At 44.6% G+C, this 25,131-nt stretch overlaps 2 protein-coding genes across 3 annotated transcripts in view; one reads left to right on the top strand and one right to left on the bottom strand.

The window, feature by feature from the left end:
- atp2a2b (ATPase sarcoplasmic/endoplasmic reticulum Ca2+ transporting 2b) overlaps positions 1–14,510 on the top strand; it is a 51,157-nt gene extending 36,647 nt beyond the window's left edge. For both annotated transcript variants that reach the window (XM_076284769.1, XM_076284768.1), the window contains exons 9-22: positions 248–545; positions 2,264–2,430; positions 6,882–6,970; positions 7,127–7,229; positions 7,567–7,698; positions 7,992–8,111; positions 8,790–9,008; positions 9,411–9,746; positions 10,220–10,440; positions 11,066–11,268; positions 11,489–11,574; positions 11,782–11,915; positions 12,132–12,249; positions 12,543–14,510. In XM_076284769.1, coding sequence (XP_076140884.1) covers positions 248–545; positions 2,264–2,430; positions 6,882–6,970; positions 7,127–7,229; positions 7,567–7,698; positions 7,992–8,111; positions 8,790–9,008; positions 9,411–9,746; positions 10,220–10,440; positions 11,066–11,268; positions 11,489–11,574; positions 11,782–11,915; positions 12,132–12,249; positions 12,543–12,809 — 2,493 coding nt within the window. In that variant the 3' untranslated portion in view covers positions 12,810–14,510. The remainder of the gene's footprint in view (positions 1–247; positions 546–2,263; positions 2,431–6,881; positions 6,971–7,126; positions 7,230–7,566; positions 7,699–7,991; positions 8,112–8,789; positions 9,009–9,410; positions 9,747–10,219; positions 10,441–11,065; positions 11,269–11,488; positions 11,575–11,781; positions 11,916–12,131; positions 12,250–12,542) is intronic.
- A 2,335-nt stretch (positions 14,511–16,845) lies between these two features.
- LOC143122660 (uncharacterized) lies at positions 16,846–22,471 on the bottom strand. The gene is made up of 17 exons (XM_076283442.1): positions 22,430–22,471; positions 22,236–22,327; positions 19,741–20,054; positions 19,529–19,563; positions 19,378–19,419; positions 19,129–19,200; positions 18,928–19,026; positions 18,770–18,817; positions 18,564–18,644; positions 18,241–18,459; positions 18,052–18,104; positions 17,887–17,956; positions 17,711–17,797; positions 17,506–17,604; positions 17,344–17,427; positions 17,144–17,248; positions 16,846–17,062 (listed from the first exon to the last, which is right to left on the bottom strand). The coding sequence occupies exons 1-17, from the start codon at positions 22,469–22,471 to the stop codon at positions 16,922–16,924; spliced, it is 1,683 nt and encodes a 560-aa protein (XP_076139557.1). The 3' UTR covers positions 16,846–16,921.
- Positions 22,472–25,131: the final 2,660 nt, after the last annotated feature.

Here is a 25,131-nt window from a genome sequence, read left to right on the forward strand (position 1 = left end):
TCTGTGTGAGTCACTTAGAGCATCCTTGATTCACTGTTTCCCAGCCTGGTGCACTGTGTTAAAAGTCTGTTATGGAGCTGATAAGAGAGGACTGGAGCTTGTTGCAATTTATTGCATTTTGGTCTCAGACATACGTTAGCAAAGATAGGTTTTACCTATTTTTACCCATTTCCTTGCTGCAGATTTGTAAACTTAACCATGAAAATTCATTAATTTGAATATGTTCCTCTGTTCTCCTCCACGACAGGGCACCAACATCGCCGCGGGCAAGGCGGTGGGTGTTGTGGTGGCCACGGCCGGCGCCACGGAGATCGGCAAGATCCGTGACGAGATGGTGGGCACGGAGCAGGAGCGCACGCCGCTGCAGCAGAAGCTGGACGAGTTTGGCCAGCAGCTCTCCAAGGTCATCTCGCTCATCTGCATCGCCGTGTGGATCATCAACATCGGCCACTTCAACGACCCCGTGCACGGCGGCTCCTGGATCCGTGGCGCCGTCTACTACTTCAAGATCGCCGTGGCGCTGGCCGTCGCTGCCATCCCTGAAGGTGAGTGTTGCCATGGTGACAGAAGCATGGCGCAAATGTGTTTTTGTGTTATTTGTGTTTTTTGATGCCCAACTGAACAGTTGGCAGGTAGTTATTTCACCAGCAGCATCAGGATTATAGATGTCGTTCATTCACAAAGATTCAGAGAAACAAGGGACAGTTGGCTGAGGCCAGACATCACTTCAGATCAAACATTCGATTCCCACTTAAAGGAAACTTCCGGTCTGAAAACAACCTAAGGTCTCTTTTCTCTTTTACATGAGCTACAATGCTTTGTTTTGTTTCTAGGGACGCTCCCCACAATAGCATAGAAGTTGAACATTGTGGGCTGTATTTTGGGCCACCAGCGCATGGCGTAATACTCGTTATTCACCCGCGGAAAGTTGAATTCGGTATTTTGCACGTTTATTTTTTAAGCATTGCGCCCAGGGGTGTGGCAATTAACAACCTAGGGAGGGACCTAGCGCGTTGTCTAAAAATCGCTATCATACACCACCTAAACCTGGTCAGAAGTCAATGGCGAGTTGTTCATATGCTATTTTAAGAGCGCATGTCAACAGTCATATTGGCAGGTGCACGCACCATCCTTCTATCATTCATGAACGCACACCAGCGCACGTCCATGCAAAGCATTACAAATTGCACGATTACAATGGGAAACATAATTAGAACAAAGATATTACGAAATACTGTACATCTCATAATGAGTAGTTATTCACCATCATTTGCAAATTGGTAATGACGGTTAAAAGTGATTAGGGGAGAGGCGAGAGACACGTATGGAGCACAGCTGAAGACGCACTGTCACGAGATATAAGCAACTCCTCTGCAGGATAAATGTTGTTTTATTCAGTCATTTGAGCAATATTAGGGTAAGTGTTGCTTTTTCCAGCCTATGTTTTCAGTGGTAACCCATTGTCAGTCAATAGTGAAAGTAACTGCATATAACTGTCTTGTCGTTGACTGACTCCTTGGTGAAGTTAGTTTTTACTTTGCCAATGAGTTCAAATAGACGAGTGCAAATGCGTGAGGGCTATGCTAGTTTTTAGTAAAGCATGGTTTAAGAATGACTTCTATACGGTCTCGCAAGCAGCCACCTTCAAATGTGCCTTTGAATGCCAAAATACCGATGCATTTATTTGATATATCGCGCGTTGCGCCGTTAAAGGGAATGACAGATGTCATTCTCATTGGTTTAAAATGATGTTACGCCCCAAACACACCCATATGACTGATTAAAGACCTAGGAACACCGTGTTACGCCATGCGCTCCACTTTTGATAGCGAAACTCCTCCCAATGTGAACTGGACATCCTACTAAATTTGAATAGACTTTTGACGAGTGACGATGCACTTTAGAATGTCATGATGGGGCCCTGTGAGCCTAGTCAGTGACCTAAAGTAGCTATTTACTTTGTGGTGAGCATACTCACAAGCCTATGCTATGCTTTTTCCTCACAAATGCATGTTACGGTCTTACTCGAACCACACTGATTTAATATCATTTTGGTCCTCACCGAAGGTTTATCATCCAAAAAAAGACCCTGGGTGTCTGGAGGTTTCCTTTATGTGTTTACTGTAAGGTTGCATCATGAGCATTTAAGAAAGTCAGCGTTTCCTTGATCAGTCTTTGTACCTAATCTTTTTCTTTCTTTTTCTCTGTTCTCTCTCTCCCTCCTTCTCCCTGTATCTCTCTCTCTCTCTCTCTCTCTCTGCAGGTCTGCCTGCTGTCATCACCACCTGCCTAGCTCTGGGCACTCGTCGCATGGCCAAGAAAAATGCCATTGTGCGCTCGCTCCCCTCTGTGGAAACCCTGGGATGCACCTCCGTCATCTGCTCCGACAAGACGGGCACCCTCACCACCAATCAGATGTCTGTCTGCAGGGTAAGGCCCCGCCTATATTTGAAAGTCAAGCTCTGTGCAGGGTTTAAAGTTATTAAGCAATGTGCAGGAATTTAGGCTTGCCTTGGCTAGTTAAGATTTGAAAATAGATAATTATGTATAATGTGTTCAAATATATCTGTTAAAGCAAAGAACATTTCTGACCCTGAACCTAAGTCCTGTACTTGATTTAATGTCATTTAAGGTGCAGGAGTTCATTGAGTTCAGTTGCTACAGCCATTCCAAAGTAGGGGTTGACCAATTATCGCCTGGGCCGATTATTAGGGCCGATTATATAGCATTTTCATAATAATTGTATCGGTCATTTTTTCCACCGATAAGCCGATATTGAAATGGATAACTAATGAAACGCGCTACTTTGTCTGTAAAGCGTCTCTCACTCCCTGCATTTGCTACTCTGTGGTCGAGAGCATTGTCCCGCCCACTACACTGTCTGATTTGTTAGTTAGCACGAATGCAGCCAATCAGGATCGAAGACTGAACACAGAGAAAGTTTAGGATTCTCACTGAGGCAGACTGTAGACTGGGCTTCAGCTGTACAGAGCTATTTTTTGAAGGTAAGGAAAGTAGCCTACCTTACATTGCTGAAGTTGAATCACAATCATCTACACTGAAGTTACAAAAACACCACTTTGTAAGCTATTGTCTCTTTGATCCAGATCAATAAGTAAAGCACCCACTTCCTTCATTTAGCGCATTCCCGATTGATGCACGTTAGTGATATGCTGTTTAGCCTACTACCCTACAAACTCAGGTGGTGCGCGTCGGAGTTCTTTGCCTCCGCCTCGTCCATTAATTGTGAATAACGGGACACCTCGGAGAACGTTATCCCTTAGGCCTACATAGTAGACAAGTCCTAAATTATGCGATAGCGAACGTCTAAAAGTCTAGTTGCTCCTTTTTGAAACGGACCGTCAGAAAAGACGAGGCTAGAGGCACCCAGGGCCAGCCGTAATTTAATCCGACTTGAAGTAAATCGCGTTCGGAGCTGGCTATTAATGTGCCTTTTAGGCTCACAAAAGTGTAGCTTATAGCCTACATATGGACACAAATTGCATGCTTAAATAGCCTAAGAACTATTTTAAAACTGTTTTGTTAAACTATTCAACCGTAACACTTGCCATCACGCATGCACCTCTTCCTCTCCCTCTCTCGTGCACTCACACACACGATGGGAAAGCATCCTCTCTGTGACAGGTTCCTTAACAAGCACATAGCCCATTAGGCCTAGTCTATCAAAATAATTGCTGTCACTCAGTTCTTGGATTAACATCATACACAGGATTTACACTTGTGATGCAAGTTGATAGACAATTGTGTATCAAAAGAAGAAAGAAAAGTTTGCATAATTAAATGCTTTTGAATGAATTTTTTGCAGCATATCGCCTTTACTATCTACCCCCCTTTTTGACAACTGACATATCGGTTTTACATATTGGTTATCGGCCTCCTGTTTTGGTAATAATTGAAATCAGTATCGGCTATCCCTATTCCAAAGGTTGACCATACAGTTTAATCACAATGAGAATATCCCCCAAGATGTAAATATTTTGTGTTAAACGGCACTAGACAGGCTCTTGTTCAGTCTGTTTGTGGCCAAAATATGTAGTGTAAAGATAATTTGAATGATATTTTGTGTTAAGATATTTAAGTGTACTCAAGGACTTGCTATCTTTTCAACACCTCATAAAATGTGTTTAGAGATTGGAATACGACTATAGTGAAACAAAAACAAAACCGTAAAAACTGTAGCCTCAACTAACTTTCTGTTTGTCGGTGACTTGTATGTCACTGTTGATTCTGTGGCCTTGCCAGTTATTAAGCCGTCGCCTCCAGAGAGGAAATTGTGTTGTGCCATCAGAGAGACGGAGATTTAGCCGTCCCCTAGCTGTCACATTGTTTTAAGGGTTTGTTTTGTTTGCGTGTTTGGCTCAACAATTTCATTTGCAAGTTTGGCTCAACAAAGTGCATTTGGCCGGAAAGATAACTGCTGTGTTAATCGCCAGCAGGCGTGGAAATTGGTGTCCGTCTCCCAGAGTTCTGGTGTTGGATTGAGGACTCAGTCTTAAATTAAGTAATTTCTAGTTGCTACGTCCATGTGAGGTGTTTGTCCAGTGTTATATTTTAGTTGACTGGCCTGCCCTGTGCTCTCCTCCTGCAGATGTCTGAAGCATTGATTGATTAAATTCAAAAGCCCTGTTCTCACCCAAGCATAAATCACTTTTCATGTGTCGCTCTGGGGTCCGTTTCCCAAAAGCTAACTATGATGCATTTTCCGTGGTAGCGTCACTGACAAATGTGAGTCAACCGTATTTAAGTCACACGTAAACGATATAGAAATACGGTGTTGATATTCGATCATATTTTGGTCATATTTTACTAAGAGCTAACAAATTTGCTCTTATTTTCTAATGTTCCAAAATTAAAACCATGATATGTGACCATATGAAGCTTAAGTCTTTGTGCATGCGCAACTTAAATCTATGGACTCCCATTTGGCAGTGACACTACCAAGGTTGCTATCATAGTTAGCGATGATGCTTTTGGGAAATGGACCTCTGGCTGTCTTAGAATGCCCCCCTCCTCTCGCTACTCTTCCTCGTTCAGATGCTGTTCCTCTTTTGCCCCTCACCACCTCCATGCGCATCCTTCTCACTGTGATCTCTCTCTCCCTCCCTCCCTCTCTCTCACTGTCTTGCTCTCTCTTACTTCGCGCTGATGTCTCACTCCCCCTCTCTTCTGCTTCTCTGTCTCACCCTCTTTTGCTCTCACTCATTCTTTCCTTCTTTCATTCTCTTTTCTCACTATCACTCATTCTGTCCTTCTTTCATTCTCTTTCTCGCTCGCTTTACCCCCCCCCCCCCCCATCTCTGAGCCAGTGCACCTGATCAGTATGCAGGAGGGAGATACTTGCAGTGCTGTTGCGTAACTGACCTTGTCTTGGGGACTCAGTCTCTGCCTGAGCTTTAGTAGCCTCAGAGCCTGAGATGCAGGCTGTGTAAAGTTACACACACACCATCAGCTCGCTGGTCGGCCCCCTAGAGCTATGTGCTACAAATCTATAGCTTACATGCCTCATCAGTCCACCTGTTATGTACTGCCAATGCAGCCTTCTCCTTCAGCGCAGTTCACCGATTCTGTTCTCTCAGCCTGAACTGACATTCTGTTTAATCACACATGCACTTCTCCCACTTGATGAGCAACCCATCGCATTTATTCAGTTTATATAGTCCACTACGCACTAGGCTATTACATAAACTGCTCCTAATATAGAAGCATTGAATGCTTCACCCCTCTACAGTGTGAATGGTGCTGCTGGCCTGGAATAGTGATGTCCGAGCTCAGAGGGCTTTTTATTTAGGCGCTGGGACGGAACTGAGTTGAATGTGAGCGAGCGCGAGGGTCCCTCTCCATGAGGCACCCGCTGGACTGTGACTGCGCACTATCGCTGCAGCGCCAGCACAGATTGCCTCTGTAATTAGGTGTCGGGCGCCCCTATCCAGTGCCATTTCTCTGCTATTAAATATATATTTCTGTCTGAAAGCCAGCGCCGGCGCAGGCCTTTGAAGTCTGCTGTGCCTGAGAGGGGAGGGGGAGGGAGAGGGGATGGAAGGGAGAGAGAGAGGGCGATAGACTGCAGTTTTTCTTTTGTTTAGATTGGGGGTGATGGCGACTGCCGAGCCGGGCAGATAAGGCCGTGCCCAGCGAATGCCAGCTGCTCCACCAGGACCCCGGGCCTGCATGAACTCTCTCTTTCTCTTTTCTCTCTCTCTCTCCCCCTCTCTCCTCTTCCGCTCTTTTTCTCCATCATATTCATCAGTCCCCCTTCCAGCTTTCACCTCGTTTCCCCTTTTTCTTTCCTCTATAGCTGTCAGCTTCAGCTTCCTCTGTTGCGTTCTTAAGTTTCTCTCCTCTCTCATCCCCTTTTTCCACTTTTTCGCTCCATAAAGCTCCTTTGCGTCACTCGCTCCGTTATTCCCCGACTCCTCTGTCAGCATGTCTGCCTGGCTCAGCTCTGGCTATTGTCAGGAGCTAAGCCAAAGCCCCGTCATTCTCTCTCTCTCTCTCCCTCCCTCACGCTCTCTTTCCCCCTTGCACTGTCTTTCTCGCTCTCACCCTCTCTCTTTCCCCCTTGTGCTTGCTCTCTCCCCCTCTCTCTCACTCACCCTCACCCTCTCTCTTTCCCCCTTGCGCTTCCTCTCTCTCTCTCGCTCTCCCTCTCCCCCCCTCCCCCCCTTGTGCTTACCCTCTCTCCTGCTCTCTCTGTGTGTGGGCCTCAGGTCTGGAGTGGTGGCAGCTCATTGGTCACCCCGTGCTCTGCAGCAGAAGTGGAGTCAGTGCAGACTTGGTGATGCTGAAACTCCAGCACTCTACTGCCCCCTGGTGTCTGCTGAGAGTCATGTTTTTTTGTGTGTGTGTGCGGCCTTTTTCAGATGTTCGTTGTTGACAAAGTGGAGGGAGACGGCTGTTCCCTGAAGGAGTTTACGGTTACTGGATCCACCTACGCCCCTGAGGGACAAGTGTGAGTGTCTATTGTTGTTTGTATGTGTGTGGTCATTTGCAAAACATCCACTCACAGATGCACAGACATAAATCTATGAGCAGACTCTGGTAAATGGTCTATTCCTTAATCTTTGCCTATTCACCTGCCATTCCATTTTCTCCCATTGGTGTCCAGTTTCCATGAAGGCAAGGCGGTCAGGTGTTCCGAGTATGACGGTCTGGTTGAGATGGCCACCATCTGTGCTCTGTGCAATGACTCATCACTGGACTACAATGAGGTGAGCGTCTCATCCTGGCATCATATATCCCTCCTCGGGTACCTGTCACAACCAGTTCTGTTTGCCATCTGACATCAGAAATGAGATTTGCTTAAGCACATAAGCCAGAGGATGTCAGTGTCTCCTGGCTTTCAGGGATGGCAAATGACAGGCGTTGTTGTTTGATCTTTCCATCTTTATAATGTTGGTGAAGCCCAGCCGTGGAAATGTAAATGTGGAGATCAACATGTCTTTCCAGGGGAACTTTGAACTGTTGACTGTCATCGTCTAATTGTTTTTAATAATGTATGAGGCTCTTTGTGACCCAAGTCCCTGTGTGCCCTGTGTTGTCCTGCAGACCAAAGGAGTGTTTGAGAAGGTGGGAGAGGCCACCGAAACGGCCCTCACCTGCCTGGTGGAGAAGATGAATGTGTTCGACACTGAGCTCAAAGGCCTGTCCAAGGTTGAGAGAGCCAACGCCTGCAACTCGGTGAGTTGTCTGCGCTGATCACGACTCCCTAGACAGAGGAAGTCACTGGAGTAAAACCAGACAGCTGTGGGTTGCCATGGCCACATCTGGACAACAACAAATCCCACATGTGGGCTGTCATGGTTAGATCAACCACAGTATTATAAACGTGCCCCATATTGTTTTCCTCGGTTTGCCATTGTTGGCGGCTCAATCCAGGTCAGGTCAAACCACCAGTGTAGCCTGGTGTGGTGTTTATTGTCTATTTGCTGCAGTCAGTTAATTGTGTGTGTGTGTGTGTGTGTGTGTGCCAGGTGGTGAAGCAACTGATGAAGAAGGAGTTCACCTTGGAGTTTTCTCGGGACAGGAAATCCATGTCTGTGTACTGCACTCCCAACAAAGCCCGCTCCTCCATTGGCAAGATGTTTGTGAAGGTAGAGGCTCAGTGCTTCATCTATTAACACTATATCTCCAGCCCTGCAGACCTCTAATGTTGCAAACATTTGCCCATGAGTCAAATTGTAGCTCAGCTATAAGAGAACTGTGCCAAATGTGCCAAGTGCATGGATATGATAGCCAAAGTGCACACACAGATGGAATGTTTGTCAGTGGTATAGAAAGTTCATCAGATCAAGGCATTCAAAATTAATAATTATTACACGGCTCTTCAGAGTGCTGCAAAAAGTTACATTCACGTGAATGGGCCTTCCTAACTTTCGGAGGTCTGTTAAAACTATATAATGAGTAAAGTTTATAATGACTGTGGCTGTCATTGGCAACAAGTAGTCCGTTAGCTTATTGCAATGGAATTTCTTTGAAAGTGAAAGTCAGCAAGTAAGACATTGCCACGCAACACCTGAAACTGTCAAGTTCTATTTGTGTGACGCGGAACTGTAACAAAATCATTTAAAAATTTGCCCTGCCGGGACTTATTTTCCGATAATGACCGGCTGACAATACATTATCCCTTACATATTTAATAATAGTAATTCATAATTAATGTTAAAATCCACAAACATTCAGAATGTTGAAGAGATTTTAGGTTTTTCGTTATAATTGTATTGAACAGAGAGAGACTTATTATAAACCCTCATGCACTTGTCTATTTACAGGGAGCTCCTGAGGGAGTTGTGGACAGGTGCACGCACATCCGCGTGGGAGGCAACAAGGTGCCCCTGACGGCCGGCATCAAGGAGAAGATCATGTCCGTGATCCGAGAGTACGGCACCGGCCGTGACACACTGCGCTGCCTGGCACTGGCCACCAGAGACAACCCCCCCAGCAAAGACCAGCTCGTCCTGGAGGACTCCACGCGCTTTGCAGAGTATGAGGTCAGTTCAAAACACACACACTCTTAACACTGGCACACGCGCACACGGAAAATAGATTGTAGGGCCTCATACAAAACTATTGAGTAGAGGACAATGCAGTCCTCAGTCCTCATTGTCTACACAGGGGAATTCCACATTTGTTCTGACTTTGAGAATGACTGCAAAGAAATGCACAGCATAAAGGGAGCACTGAATATTCTTAATGTCATCTTCAGGAGTAAATGAAAGAGAACAAAAGCACTTTTGTAAAGGGGGATGTCTATTCAATAATAGTAATTGATTGGAGAGGGTTGCCATGGCTCTTGAATAGAAGAAGTGTGCTGAGTATTGTCATTCCCCTTCACTGTGCATCGCTCCTTTCCTCCGTCACCCTCCTCATGGCATCTCTCGTTTCATGTGCAGACGGACCTGACGTTTGTGGGCTGCGTGGGCATGCTGGACCCACCGCGTGCCGAGGTGGCCGCCTCCATCAAGCTGTGCCGCCTGGCGGGCATCCGCGTCATCATGATCACCGGCGACAACAAGGGCACGGCCGTGGCCATCTGCCGGCGCATCGGCATCTTCGGTGACGGCGAGGACGTGTCGCGCATGGCCTACACTGGACGCGAGTTCGACGACCTGTCGTCGGTCGCCCAGCGCGAGGCCGTGCTCACGGCCCGTTGCTTCGCCCGCGTCGAGCCCTCGCACAAGTCGAAGATCGTGGAGTTCCTGCAGTCCTATGACGAGATCACCGCCATGGTGAGCATCCCAGATAGGTTCTTTAAGTTTGGTTGTTTTCAGGAGTGCATCAGTTGGGGAAAATATCCACAGGTGTGCCTGTGACTGTATAGGGATCAAAGTATCAAAAAAATAAGTGGTTTTAACATTAGGATCGATCAATGAGTTTAAATAAAGCCTTTATTTTGATGGCTGTATCATGAAGCCACATTTAATGTCTCTGCCCAGATTGTTTTGTCCGTAGACTTTAGGCACTTTTGCCAGCCTGGTTACAGTGCATGTTACGCAGTGATGTATACTGTTCATGGATAGCATCACCAGCATAATGCTATATGCCAAATTTAACTTTTTTTTTAAGTTGTGAAAAATAATGTATGAAAAATTTTATCAATATCATATTTTCCTGTAGCTTTATACAGTTAAATTATCAGGGACTGTGACATTAGCTGACAGCTGACCCGTTCCTTCTCTTTCCCATCATGCTCTTCTCACAGACTGGTGACGGTGTGAATGACGCACCTGCCCTCAAGAAGTCCGAGATCGGCATTGCCATGGGCTCCGGTACCGCCGTCGCAAAGTCCGCATCTGAGATGGTGCTTGCCGACGATAACTTCTCCACCATCGTGGCTGCCGTGGAAGAGGGCCGTGCCATCTACAACAACATGAAGCAGTTCATCCGCTACCTCATCTCCTCCAACGTGGGAGAGGTCGTCTGGTAAGATTACGCCAGATCAGGCCAGTCTTCTAAAACTGTTCTTACGGAGCGCTTCAGTTGCGCAGTCAGTGTAGCCTCCCTGTTAGATGACAAGAAATGGTCGGAGAGTACAATCAGTGTGATTTTAATGAGGGAGTGTACATTTACCCAGGAATGTCTTGAATATCCCCCACATTGACCTTGAGACTCCTTGAGGGCATGTCTTTGTCACATACACAAGGGCAGAATGTTTGTTTTTTTACCTCAATATACATTAAGACGTAGTCAATTAATCTGAAGAGGTCATTTATGCTTATCATTTGATATGAATCAAGTTGGCTAATGTGATTTTAAGTGCCTGTAGGGTAATGGGCCATCTGTTGTCGCTTTAAAATGTAGTTTCCCAAATGTGGATCTTCATAATCGCCCCAGTGCAAAGCCAAATGGAACTCAACCCTCATTATGTCTGGAAGGGGCCCAAAGTTGTGCTTGGCTCCCAGCAGCTCCGTGGAGCCCTGACCTCCAGTTCCCAGTCCATCAATCACATCACCGCCGTAGTAACACTGACGTGAACGTCTCTCTCTCTCTCTCTCTCTCTCTCTCTCTCTCTCTCTCTCTCTCTCTCTCTCTCTCTCCATGGCGACAGCATCTTCCTGACGGCGGCGCTGGGCTTCCCCGAGGCTCTGATCCCCGTGCAGCTGCTGTGGGTGAACCTGGTGACGGACGGCCTGCCAGCCACCGCGCTGGGCTTCAACCCCCCCGACCTGGACATCATGAACAAGCCCCCCCGCAACGCCCGCGAGCCCCTCATCTCCGGCTGGCTCTTCTTCAGATACCTGGCCATCGGATGTGAGTCTGCGTTTGTGGACGAGTGTGTGTGGTGCAGATTGTGTGTGTGTGAGCTCTTGCTCGTTTAAAATATAATCTAATATGTAACGTCCTTTTGTGTGTGTGATGTTCCTATGCTCTTCATAACATGTGAGGTGGTGTGTGTAGGATAACACTGTGTTAGTCACTCCAGGCGTATGATGTGTGTAAGTTTGACGGTGTGTTTTGTTTTGCTCTCTAGGCTATGTGGGTGCTGGTACTGTTGGAGCTGCTGCCTGGTGGTTCATTGCTGCTGAGGATGGACCCAGGATTACCCTCTACCACCTGGTATGTACTCACACCCCAACATACCAAATAAATCACTCTGTCTCTATCACTCCATCTCTTTCTCTCCACCTTCATCTATCCATCACTTTATCAGTATGGTCCATTATATTTCTCTGGAACTCTGCCTACTTCAAATGCATTAAGGTATTTGAGTGTGTGTTTGTGCATAACCTGTCTAACTGTCTCATTGTCTCTCGCTCTCCGCAGTCCCACTTCCTGCAGTGTGCGCCCGATAACCCTGACTTTAATGGCGTGTCCTGTGAGATCTTTGAGTCACCCTACCCCATGACCATGGCCCTGTCTGTGCTCGTCACCATCGAGATGTGCAACGCTCTCAACAGGTCAGTCACAGAATCTTGATATTCTGTCTTGATCTCTGATATTGCCACTCATTTTAATGTCCTCTAAAGCAAACAACTGTACCAGTAGAAATGGCAGCACATTGCTGAAGTTCCAAAGGTGCCGATGTTAAGATGTCAGTGTCTGTGTGCACAAAGGCAGTAGAGGTTGTGTTTGTCTTAGACATGCTATTGACTGTTCATGCGTCTCCTCCCAAGTGTGTCGGAGAACCAGTCTCTGCTGAGGATGCCCCCATGGGACAACGTGTGGCTGCTGGGGGCCATCTGCCTCTCCATGTCCCTCCACTTCCTCATCCTCTATGTGGAGCCCCTGCCGGTATGTGTGCTGCTACATCGTTTTTAAAGACTTGAAAGAAAAATCCGTTTTTTCTGATTAAAGCTTGCACAGGAACATCATTCTGGTGTATTTTGTACTGTATGTTCATGTATAAAGTGGACAGGGAAGATGCATGTTTCAGTTGAAGGAGATGAGGCCACATTTCACATTTTCACCTATTATGTCTTAAAGTATTATATGGATAGTAGTATATGGATTATGTGAGGCCTGTATATGGATTATGTGAGGCCTGTTGCCATTTCTAACTGACCTCTTAACCTTCCTCTCCTCAGATGATCTTCCAGATCACTCCCCTCAACTTGACCCAGTGGCTGATGGTGCTGAAGATCTCTCTGCCTGTCATTCTGCTGGACGAGCTGCTCAAGTACGCCTCCCGCAACTACGTGGACCCGCCCAAGGAGCTGGACGAGAAGAAGGGCTGCTCGCTGGCCAATTGCATGGAGGGCATCTCCTGGCCGTTTGTGGCCATCTCTCTGCCCCTGTTGATCTGGCTGTACAACACTGACACTAACCTGGCCGAGATGTTCTACTCCTCCTGACTGACCTAAGCACAACAACAACATACAAACAAAAAATAAATGAACCCCCCTCCCCCCCCACCCACCCCCCTCCTTCTTTGTGTGTTGTAGCTAGAGATTGTGTGAGCGTTTGCGTGCCAGTATGCGTGCGTCTTCAAGTGTGTCTGTGCAGCAGTGAGCGTGCATGTGAGGGACGAAATGTTTAACACAACCATAACAATAATATAAGAGAAAAAAAACGCCTATGTTTCTTTTTAATAAAAGTGTATTGGGGAGGGTGTATGTGGTGAGGGCGGGGTGGCACATTGTTTCCTTCGAGTTTTTTCGGGAGCTTTTTCCCCGTGGTGTAGATTACTTCTGCCACATCAGTTTCTCTTTTTACGTTGATCATTCGGTTGCCTTTTTAGAAAGTTTTTACAATTTAACAAATTGTAACTTCTCCATGGTCTCATTTCTAATCCATAGTCTTTTTTTTTTTTTTTCCCTGGTGCCCCCTACTATCCCTTGGAACATATGGGTGAGAGATTGAACCGTGGTCCAGAGATGTGTACAGAGATTTAACACTATTTTATGCAAGTTTTCTTTTGTCTTTTTCCCTTTTTTTTTTCTTTCTTTTTTTTTTTTAAATCATTTTTGCAAATATGTTTTGAAGTGGAGAGTGCACTGTAGTGTCGACTTTGGTCGTTTGAGGTTGTTTACTGATGTTTACTGTTGTGTCTTTCGTCCGAACAAACATCAAACTCTTACAGTATGAATTGTGTGCGTGTGTCTGTCTCTGTGTCTGTCTGTCTGTCTGTCTGTCTAGAGTAAGAGATGCATGAGCCGGGGATGGAGCTGAGTGGCGTTGGGACGGGAGGGTTTTGTTGGGCATCAGGGAACCGGGTGAATGTTAATTCGTTCATAAAGTATCAACTTAAAACAAAAAACAAATCAGAAATTTCCTTCAAAACAAGCTGCATGTTTTTGTGATCTTGCATGCACTGTGCGTGGGATCCCCCCTCCAAATAGATCTATTACGTGTGTGTCCCCTGGTAATGTGTAATAATAACTCTCCTGTTATTACTTTATGTGATTTATTATTATTATTATTATTATTATAACAATACATTCTGATTAGTAAAGCCAGTTTTTTGTCTGTACTAGGCAGAGCACAGCTACCTCAATACAGCCTCCACCCCCAACCCCGTCTGCCCCTTCCTTGTTAGCCTCCGCTACCGGTCTTCTTGACCATTCCACCAGAACCACAACCATCACGGCCCCTCCTCCCTTACACCTCCTATTCGCTCGTGCAGAAAACAACAAAACTACAAAATTGAGACCAAATCATTCCCAGTTTTTTTTTCTTTTTTTTTTAAAGGATTTATTTGCCTCAGTGTGTTTTATAATTGACTTTGACATAGATTAACTTAATTTGTATGTTTTTTTCCTTTGGGTGTTTTTTTTTGTTGTTGTCCAGTTTCCTTAGATTGGGTGGGTGGGTTTGGATTGTAAGGATGTAAATGTTACCGATAGGGGACTAAAAGGCGTGTGAGTATGTGTGTGTATGAATCAGAAGATACGACAACAATAAAACCGAAACAACAGATGCGGAGTTCTTTTTTTTTTTTTTTTTTTTTGGCAGTTATTCAGAACATGAACTTGACAGTGCGAGGAAGAGAAATGCTATTGTCACACTTTATTTTCTACATGACAAGAAAATACACTCTCATGAACCATATAAAACGTGGGCCTCTTTGTCTTTATTTAAACTACTGAGGGTTTTTTCATCCATCATTCATGAGATGAATGCTGCATGTTAAAGTTAATGGTGCAAAATATACTTGAATATTAAAGTAAGTCAGCTAAGTTAGCACTGCAAACAGAGTGTGAAAAGATTTAATACATTGAAATTTAGCTCTACACTTTAACTGCACTATACATATAACATTCAGAATTACAAACATATTTTGGAGTCCACTTTACACTGAATTTCAAATTCTATTATGAGTTACAAAACTCAATCTTCTACTGTTAAAGTACTTATGTAATCTGTGTTTTAGTGTAGTGATCACACTAAGACCGGTCCCTATAAGGTCCCCATCTGCATGTTATCTGTTGCGTACAGTTGCAAAACAACACTGTTGATATGCTGCTCTGACAGAATGATCAGATGCTTTATTGAACTAATAACAAAAAAGAGCTATAAAGAGATGCTGATTGCACAGGTACATGTATACAAGAGTGAAACACCAATGTCTATGTTACATGTTACTTAAGTGTGTGACAAGTTGACAAGAATCACTACTAGGATAATTGTCAATTTATGTTACACCTGTAACAAAAGTGTCATAGGCTACTCTTTTTAACTCATGAGGATGGCAATCCAGCATGATACATGCTGAAAGCTCAACAGGGTAAATCATGGCATTAATGATTTTCAAGGGTACTGAGGTGAACTGAATTCAAATCTGCTATATGCTCAACACAATGTAAGTGTAAGCTTCATTAGATGGTAGACTAGTGGTTGTCACCTAAACATAACAATAAAAGAATTCTGATTGTGACATTGGCTGTTATTTTGACCAGGTAGTATTTTTAAAATATATTGCATTTAAAGTAACAGTATTGGTATCACGATGTTCATATCTGCTGTGTTAATACAACAATATAACAAGATGTGTATTGCTGGTTAAAATGTAGATTTATTTAAAAATTGTTTTAGTAACTAAAATGTGGGGATGTGTGTGTGTGTGACTGTCTGTCTGTGTCTGTTGGTCGAGACATCAATCCTAGATGTTCTTCTGGGGTGTGATGTCAAACAGCTGAGTCATCCTGCATGTGTTCCTTGGAAGTCCAGATCAGGTGTCCTTCGTCCTCCAGGTATTTTGCCCTCTGCTCCAACTTTCCCATGGAAAATATTGATTTAATGTTGATTTTCTCTTGACCAATATGTTTGTTCTGACTGTTAATAACACTACCACATGCAAAAGGTTATAAGACAATGTGGTAGAAACATGGAATGAAAAAAAAAGAAAATCCCTAGAAAAGCCTTTATTTGCTATCACAAATATTTTTACATGTATCCAAAGTAATTTTGGACGGCAATGTTCTTGCAACAGTTATCAGGTCTTTGAGTATAGAATGGTTCTTTGCCATCACTCAGGCCTTGTACTTATATATAGTATATATATATCCATATAGTTTTGATGGGATTCAGGTCTGGACTCTAAAATGTTGACATTGTTCTCTGTTAACCATTTCTTGCCTTGTTTGGCTCTGTTTGGAATCATTGTGTGGTTTAATGGTCCAATGTTGCCTATTGGGGCAGGTCTCCACGTCAGAGACTGTTTTTTATACATCTAAGTGTTGGCATGGATTTGAGCATATGCACAGTCTAAGATCAAATCTGTGTGTAAGAGCGTTTTAGAAATGAGGCCCCTGGTGTACTCTTGCAAAGGTTAAGCTGAGCTGTGCATGTTGGGAGAAGAGTGATCCATGATCAGCATGATTGCCAAATGGTCCATTTTGGGATGGGATGAAAATTTCAACCACCAAAACACCATACCCATTACCCACAGTGAAGAATCGCTAGTATTAGTTTGGGGTGTTTTTCAGTCAATGTGGCCTGGTAACATGGTTAAAGTAAATGGCAGCATGAGAAAAATGTATTGTTTTGCTGTTTGTATCTGTTATGATAAGATGACAATATAATGGTAATATATTAACCAAAGACAAGCAGAAGTTCAATATGACTGATTTATTGGGGGAAAAAAAAAAAAAAAAAGGTATGCAGTTATTAAAGTGTGTGCAGTGAGTGTGCAGTCTGTCTGTGTGTGTGTGTGCGTGTGCGTGTGTGCGCGCGTCTGAGACGTCCTGCATGGTGTGTCCAGGTCCAGGGCATGGTTTGGCAACATCCTCAGATGTCCAGGTGTTGTGTCCTCAGATGTCCAGGAGTCTTCAGATCCTCCAGGTGTCCTTGGATGTACTTTGTTCTCAGGAAGGTACTGGTAGGCCCCAACTAAACTGCAACAGGTAGCATCTGTAAAGAGAGGGGGGGGGGGGGGGTATAGAGGGTAGGTGTTAAGACACTACTTTGTAATATATTATGTATTATATTATTTTGTTGTACTTTTATCGAGTATTAAAAAAGGATATTAGGGCGATGGGAGCGTGCTCAGCAGCTGGTCCACCCGCTGCTCCAGACAGCTGAAGAGCCCGTCGGCGAGGGCCTGGAGACGGCTGTAGACACTGAGGTCCAGAGAGAACACCTCCTCCAGGAACGCCCGGACTTCCGCCTACAAACCAATATACCGGTTAGTATTACACTTTTGGAGTAGATCACATGAAAATGTTCTCAGGGTGCGGTCAGTACTTACCTGCAGCATCTGCCAATATTGATGTGCAGCTGGTGAACAGGCCTCTAAGGGCAGGAAGGCATGAACCACTGCAAGCAGTCGGTCCAGGAACCCACCCTGCACCCGCTATGGGTGAGAGAATAGAGGGAAACAGGGTCAGTTAGGCATCACAACACAATGCAACACGTCACAACAGGCACAGAAAGTATGGTGTTGCTTACAGGGACCAGCTGGCGTTGAGCCACATCAAACATGCCAAACAGTACCAACTCGAACACGATGTCAAGCACATTGATGTGGTGGATCTGAAACACAAACATGACATAAATTATACATCTATTCAAGAGATGTGTCTGTGATATGAGTTTATAATGCTAACATACCCTCGCCTCCAGAAGCTCCACCTGAATGCTCAGGGCATTCTCTGGGTTCTGGACGTAGGCCACCAGGTCATCAAAGGCCCGCTGAAAGAGATCCGCATCCTACAGGAGAGATAAAGGTGAGAATGAGATAGGTGGTAATGGCGTATGCTTCTACCATCAGGGTGGGCACATTATCTATAACATAGATGTAAGATAAAACGCATACCCTCCCATTCAGTGTGGCCAGGTTGCGCAGGATCATCCTCACAGCAACGCTGGCGTAGTTGCACTGCTGGTCGTCGCTGAGCAGGATCTGATGGAGACAGGACAGGGTTTTGTTAAGGAATCGCTGTCACTATCCACACGCACATCTTTCCTGCATTGAAGAGATGAGCTACTCACAGTGAAGGCCTGCCTGAGGGCTGTCAGTCTGGTCGAGAAGTCCTCCAAGCTCTTGGACTGGAAGAAGTTGCTGTTAAAAAGATTTTGGAAAAAATGTAGTTAGTGCATTTCCAGACATCCAAGACATCCAAGACTTGCATGTGAGAAGGGCTGAACCTAACTTACAAGATTAAGGGCACCTCCCGAGCCTCAGGCAGGAGGCAGCTGTCCTCTGATCCCTACCATTGCAGATATTCATTTACAAATCGTCAGCATGGTGAAGCAAATGCAGCTGGTCTAAACATCAACTAAACAACTTAGAAGATACATTTCTGTCAGTGATTGGTGGAGTCAAACATGAATGCTCAAAATCACCTGGGCAGAGCTCTGGGTGTCGTCAGCAGCAGCAGCTGAGGCGTCAGCACCAGGTGGGTCAGTGGGACCAGAGGCGTCAGCAGCACCGTCAGCACCATCAGCAGACGGGTCAGGGACCACAGGGGCCAGGACGGAGCTGGTTTCGGACCTCTCTGAGCTCACCAGTGATCCGTTGGCAGACAAGGTCACCCACTTGTAGGTCTTGGATATCTGGATGACCTGATTGGAGACCATATCATTGTATGTGAAAAATAAAAACCTGCTCCATCGTTTTACACAAAATGTAAAAAGATAATTTGATCATAATTGAAACTAGTTTGTACCGGAACTCCATCCATGAGAACCAACAACCTGGACTCTTGCTTATGGTGAGACACGGCACGGACGACCTCACCACAGCGCCACTAGAAAAAGAAAACAAGGATACATTTTAAATGAATGAATGATCTCCACACAGCTACTGGTATGTAAAGGCAAGAGGACTGGTAGCTCAGTAATTCCTCTTCAGCCAAATCGACACCATCTCTACCTCGATGATAGATGCAGCATCAGTAGTGGTGTAGGTGTCACGGTTGCCCTGAGAACAGTAAAAGGCCGTTTTAGGTCTTGATCAACTAAACCCAATTGTAACACATAAGTAATACAATACAATAATAAGTAATACAATATTATCTTTTTTTTAGTTACCTCTGCATCAAGCACACAGTTCTCATCAGCGGTGAACCAGAACTGCGTCCTGAGAGATCCCTCCACTGTCTCCCCTGAGCACCGCCTCTCTCCAACCATCTGGATACAAGACAACATGTGGGAAGGAGACAAGAACATTCTAGATGGATTCATATCCATAAAATGGTATCTAAACATTTTCAAAATGGTGTAAGTGCATACCACAGGACCGCAGAAGAACAGGGTGGACGATCTGTACACCATGGTGTAACGAAGCAGGGTCTGGACGTCCCACTGCAATTTCACAAAATATACATTTTCAGTAAGGCATACTGACACACTGAGCATTTCAATTTTGAACTGGCTTCACTTGGTCATTTGGATACATTTGGATATTTCTGTTTTCTTTAAGGTGGTTGATGAAGAATTAAAAATATCAGCACCCTTGTCAAAATCTAATTGATTAAATACCCCAGACGGCTGCAGCTGTCCATCCACACCATCCAGAGTAGCCTATAAAACAGAAAACTGGTTAAAACTTGCTGTTGTTGCCTACATTTGGGTTTTATTGCTCAAAGTAATGAGTAGTGCTAAACCAAAAGACAAGCAAGTGCCTGCTTACCACCTGGGGTGCGACAGTGTCCACAAGGATGAATCCTGTGATATGATCAAATGTTTGAAGAATACCAATTATTATTTTATAAAACAACCGATTCTAAAAAGAGATCACTAAGTTAACCAAGCGCACAACTTTATCTTATCCAACTAGATTACAGGGTAGTTAACCTGAAGTTTGATTTACAATATACCTAACACATTTGCTTTAATAGTTACCGTCTGTCCAGTCAGGCTGAGTTCCGACCTCCGCGGTCTCCCACACAGCCTGGGTTGCAGAGACAGCCGTCTCCTGTACCGCCTGGACACCTGCCTCAGTCCTCTGACACTCTGCCTGGATGCCAGCCTCCACCGTTTCCCATTTGGCCTGGGTCCCAGCATCAGCCGTTTCCCAGCCGGCTTGGGTCGAAGCGTCAGCCGTTTCCCAGCCGGCTTGGGACCCAGCGTCAGCCGTTTCCCAGCCGGCTTGGGTCCCAGCGTCAGCCGTTTCCCAGTCCGTCTGGGTGCCGATCTCGGCAGTCTCCTTCCGCCACCTGGAAAACAGAAAAACAGCGCCCACTGCTGTCGCAGTCAGGCCTACTGTGTAGACCACTGGGCGAAAGCCTAAACTAGCGAAGAGGTTATCACGTGACGCCATTAAAAATATAAAAATAAACTGCAACAATTTAAAAACAAACAAACCCAACAATCTTGTGCCTATTGAATTTGATTATAGCTAACTTTGCTAGAGTTTCTTAGCCCAGACTAGCCGATAGGTTTAGTCTTTAGCCTGATGGACCAAGTAGCCTAATTGACAGTTATCAAACTTTAAATAAACAAAATATAAATTAGCAGTAGCCTAGGCTGTAAAGCTTGCTTGAGACAGAAATAGCAAAATGTAATTAGCAGAAGATCAAGATCTCAAAGTCGTCGGAGAACAGTCAAAATGCGTCTGGTCAATGTGTTGTCCAAGAGCAACTGATCGGCAAAGTGCATTTTTCTTAAAATTCTACTTTGCACGTTCTAGAATGGAATTTCTGCAAAATTCTATGTCCACGTAGACTTCATGACGTTACAGGTCAAATGCATCATCTAGGTTTCATCCTATTTCTTCGTGAAACAATGAATGATTATCTATGAATAAATCATTCAATTTGTCGTTGTTGTAACTTTATTTTGATGATATTTTGCTAGGTATATGTAGTAACCGTTTTAGAAAGGTTTTTTTTTTTTCCTTTTTTTTTTCAAACGTTTGAAAGGATAGCACCGTGCTGCCCATGGGTTACCGATATGTTCAGCTGGATGGTGACGGATAGCGCCGCGCTGCCTGGTTGGGTCGCTCGCTCGCTCAGTCCAGCTGGATGGGTGGTGTCCTTTTTTGCTTAAACCTTTGAATTATTTGGCCTCCCATACATCAGCACTAAGCACTGTAGCGGACGGGTCAGGGACCACAGCGGGGCAGAGACAGAGGTGGTGTCTGACCTCTCTGAGCTACTCACGGTGAAGGCCTGCCAGAGGGCTGTCAGTCTGGTCGAGAAGTCCTCCAGGTTCTTGGACTGGAAGAAGCTGCTGTTTTTAAAAAAAAAATGTTTTCCAGACAGTTTGACTGGACTACCTGGGCTGTCAGTGACCATATGAGGTAAACTCTGCTCAAGTGACCTGTTCAAGCTAATGCTCTGTTCAAGCTAATACCCAAACCCAAGGGAGAAGTGTATAGGCCTATACTGCATGTGAGAAGGGCTGAATCATACTTACAAGATTGAGGATTTACAAATCGTCAGTATGGTGAAGCAAATGCAGCTGGTCTAAACATCAACTAAACAACTTATAAGATACATTTATGTCAGTGATAGATTGGTGGAGTCAAACATGATTGCTCAAAATCACCTGGGCAGAGCTCTGGGTGTCGTCAGCAGCTGAGGCGTCAGCACCAGGTGGGTCAGTGGGACCAGAGGCGTCAGCAGCACCGTCAGCACCATCAGCAGACGGATCAGGGACCACAGGGGCCGGGACGGAGCTGGTTTCGGACCTCTCTGAGCTCACCAGTGATCCGTTGGCAGACGATCACCTGCGTCTTGGATGTCTGGGTGACCGGATTACAGACCATATAATTGTATGTGAAAAATTAAAACATTTGATCATAATTAAAACTAGTTTGTACATGAACTCCATCCATGAGAACCAACTTGGACTCTGCTTCAGGTGGGCACCACACTGACTATCTCATCACAGCACCACTAGAAAGAGAACAATTTTTAAGTGAATGAATGATCTCCACAGCTACTGGTATGTAAAGGCAAGAGCAGGGATGGATTACTGCACGGGCCTACCGGGCCCAGGGGTCAAGGGGCCCTGAAGCCTAAGCCTTTGCATGGAATCATTGCCTCAATATCAACAAATCAGGCTGTAGGCTATGCCCAAAATGCACCAGAACACAGGAACTCACATAAAAACAAATTAAAAATGTTCTGTGAGAGGACCCCCAAACCTCCCCTCCCATATATGCGACATTTAATGGGGGGCCCTTAATACATCTGGGCCCAGGGGCCCGAAAGTTCATAATCCGTTAATGGGCAAGAGGACTGGTAGCTCAGTAATTCCTCTTCAGCCAAATCAGGTGTAGGTGTCACGGTAAGACAGTTAGGCCTTGATCGACTAAAGCCAATTGTAACACATAAGTAATACAATACATTTATAAGTACTGAAAAAGTCATACAATATATTTTTTTTGTTACCTCTGCATCGACGACTCATCAGCGGTGAACCAGAACTGCGTCCTCAGTGATCCCTCCGGTGTCTCCCCTGAGCAACGCCTCTTTCCAACCATCTGGATACAAGACAACATGTGGGAAGGAGACAAGAACATTCTAGATGGATTCATATCCATAAAACGGTATCTAAACATTTTCAAAATGATGTAAGTGCATACCACAGGACCGCAGAAGAACAGGGTGGACGATCTGTACACCATGGTGTAACGAAGCAGGGTCTGGACGTCCCACTGCAATTTCACAGTAGCCTACATTATTATTCATTATACGTATTATACATTAAGGCATGACAAACTAAGCATCTATATTTTTAACTGGCTACACTTGGTTATATGTATACCCAATATTTCTGGTCATTGTTAGGGGGCTGATGAAGAATTACAAATAGCCTATCCGCACCCTAGTCAAATTCAAACTGTTTAAATACCCCAGATGGCTGCAGCTGTTCATGGACACCATCCAATGGGACCTATAGAGCAGAAAAACACCTGCCATTGAGCATTTGACCGGCGTTATCGCAAATCTTTCAATCTACAGAGAAACAAGAGCCAGCTTACCAGCTGAGGTGCGACGACAGCACCGACCACCACATGGGTGAGTCCTGTATTAGGAATCAAATATTTGAAGTTGCCTATTATCATTATTTTATTTTTATTATTATTATTATTATTATTATTATTATTATTACATATCTAGTATTAGTAAACCAATGGGCAATGGTCCATACTGTATAGTCCTTAGGCTAATTGTTACAGTCAATAGTGCAATATCAGGGTTTGATCATATCATGGGATGACTGGAGCAGAGAACCCCGCATGTAAGTTGAGAGCTGAAACTGAATGTGATGTAGGTAGAGGAAAGGTATGTTTAGATCTTCTTCAATGCAATAACAAATGACAATAAATGCCAGTTGACTCTAAGTCATCTCCTCCCAGGCTCAGATTTATTTAGAAACATACATTTGTGGTCTAAAAATCATACTTAGAAGGTAAATGGTGACCCCTGGGGTGAAAAGAGAACCTTTGCCTACTACAGTATATGTACCGCAAAGTGGTACAAAATATGACACATATTTGCACACTTTCTCCTCAAAAATAAATCACGCCTATCAATTTGTCTCCATCTCCTACTCCAGCCCCTACTATTGCAACTTTTGTGTATGAAAATGTGTGCATAGTGTGTGTTTGTATTTGTGTACAGTATATGCGTGTGGGGGTAATGGGGTGTGCATGTGTGTGCCTGCTTGCCTGCACAAGTGTGTGTGTGTGTGTTTGTGCGTGCGTGTGTGTTCGTGCGTGCGTGTGTGTGTGTGTATGTGTGTGTGTGTGTGTGTTCGCTTGTGAGTGTGTATGTGGGGTTAATGGGGTGTGCATGTGTGTGCCTGCTTGCCTGCACGTGTGTGTGTGTGTGTGTGTGTGTTTGTGCGTGCGTGTGTGTGTGTGTGTGTGTGTGTGTGTGTGTGTGTGTACCAATCAAGTGAGTATTTCCAAGTGACTACCTCATGCTCCTACACCTTACTTTTTTTCTAACTTCGTTTGTGGAAAGGTAGCTCTAATGCACAGGAAGCCATCTGGCTTGACTTTGAGTTCTGTTCATTGGCTTTTCAAGCATTAGGCCTAGTGGATTTTGAGGGGCCCAGTCTACTACAGTATACTCAGGCCTGACACGAGTACCTATAAAATGAGTGGTTGCGTGACAATCAAAGGTACTAAAGCTAGATAGGGGTCTAGCAGTCATCATGTATCAATATAAAGACGTTCCCCAAACACATACATTCCCCAAAGGAGTCCATGGCAGTTAGAGCCACACTTTTAGAGAGGACCCACAGCTGGAGGTATAATTTCCCCTGCATCTCTGATCCTGAGGAGAGGCCACTGAAATGAACGGTAACTGAGATTCTAGGACTCTGTCGCAATCTGTATAGGCCCGACAAAAACAACATCTTGTTTGTCAGACTGGTTGGTTGTCTGACAACATTGCAGTGAGATTCCCCATACACAAGTAATTTGATGCTTGTAGGATTGGGTTCTTTGGTGTAGTATGTAGTAGTATACTCCTGAATCCTATTTTCTTTTCTGTTTTTCTGTTTTCCGACACAGCTTTGGCTTTGTAGACATGGAGTTTTTAACAGGGAGAACAACACTTTTGCGAGCCTATTAAGATCGACTCAGTGGGCGCTGTGGCGCAGCAGGCTACAGCGCCTGTACCATGTACGGGTCCGAGTGCCCACAGGGACCCAGGTTCGAATCCGACCTGTGGTCATTTCCCTATCCCACCCCATCTCTCTCTCCCACTTGCTTCCTGTCTCACTCTCCACTGTCCTGTCCAAATAAAGGCAAAAACTAAAAAAAAAAGATCGACTCCAGGCATTATGACCTATATTGATTGTTGTAGGTACAGGAGCATAAATGGATGAATGTAAATAATAACCATGCAAGGAAGGTGGACACAATAAAGAGACTTTGGCCTGTCGTCATCATGGGGGTGTGATTCTATGTACTTTGGATAAAGGCCTGGTACATCACTAATACTCAGTCTAGGGTGTGAGATACATGCATAGTGTAGGCTAAGAGTTGTTAGCAGCACAGAGTAGACCTTCTACAGTATGTTGTTTTCAGAAGGTGGTTTAGAGTAGTATAAATTAATATAGTTGTGTGCAGTGTATTAGCAGTAACCTAAATAACCTAGAATAAATATGGCTATTTATTATGAACAATGTATGAACAACATGTACAGATATGTGCAATGTAGTGGCAGTACTATTATAGTAGTAGTAAGAACAATATAGATATATGCAGATGCATATCAATATAGATATATTAACAGAATATATTACAGAACAACTTAATAAATATGGATA

Source organism: Alosa pseudoharengus, unplaced genomic scaffold, assembly GCF_046254945.1.
Source record: "Alosa pseudoharengus isolate Yale_2024_CS ecotype anadromous, Long Island Sound unplaced genomic scaffold, YU_APseudo_1.1 YU_APseudo_1.1_scf_14, whole genome shotgun sequence".
Taxonomy (NCBI): domain Eukaryota; kingdom Metazoa; phylum Chordata; class Actinopteri; order Clupeiformes; family Clupeidae; genus Alosa; species Alosa pseudoharengus.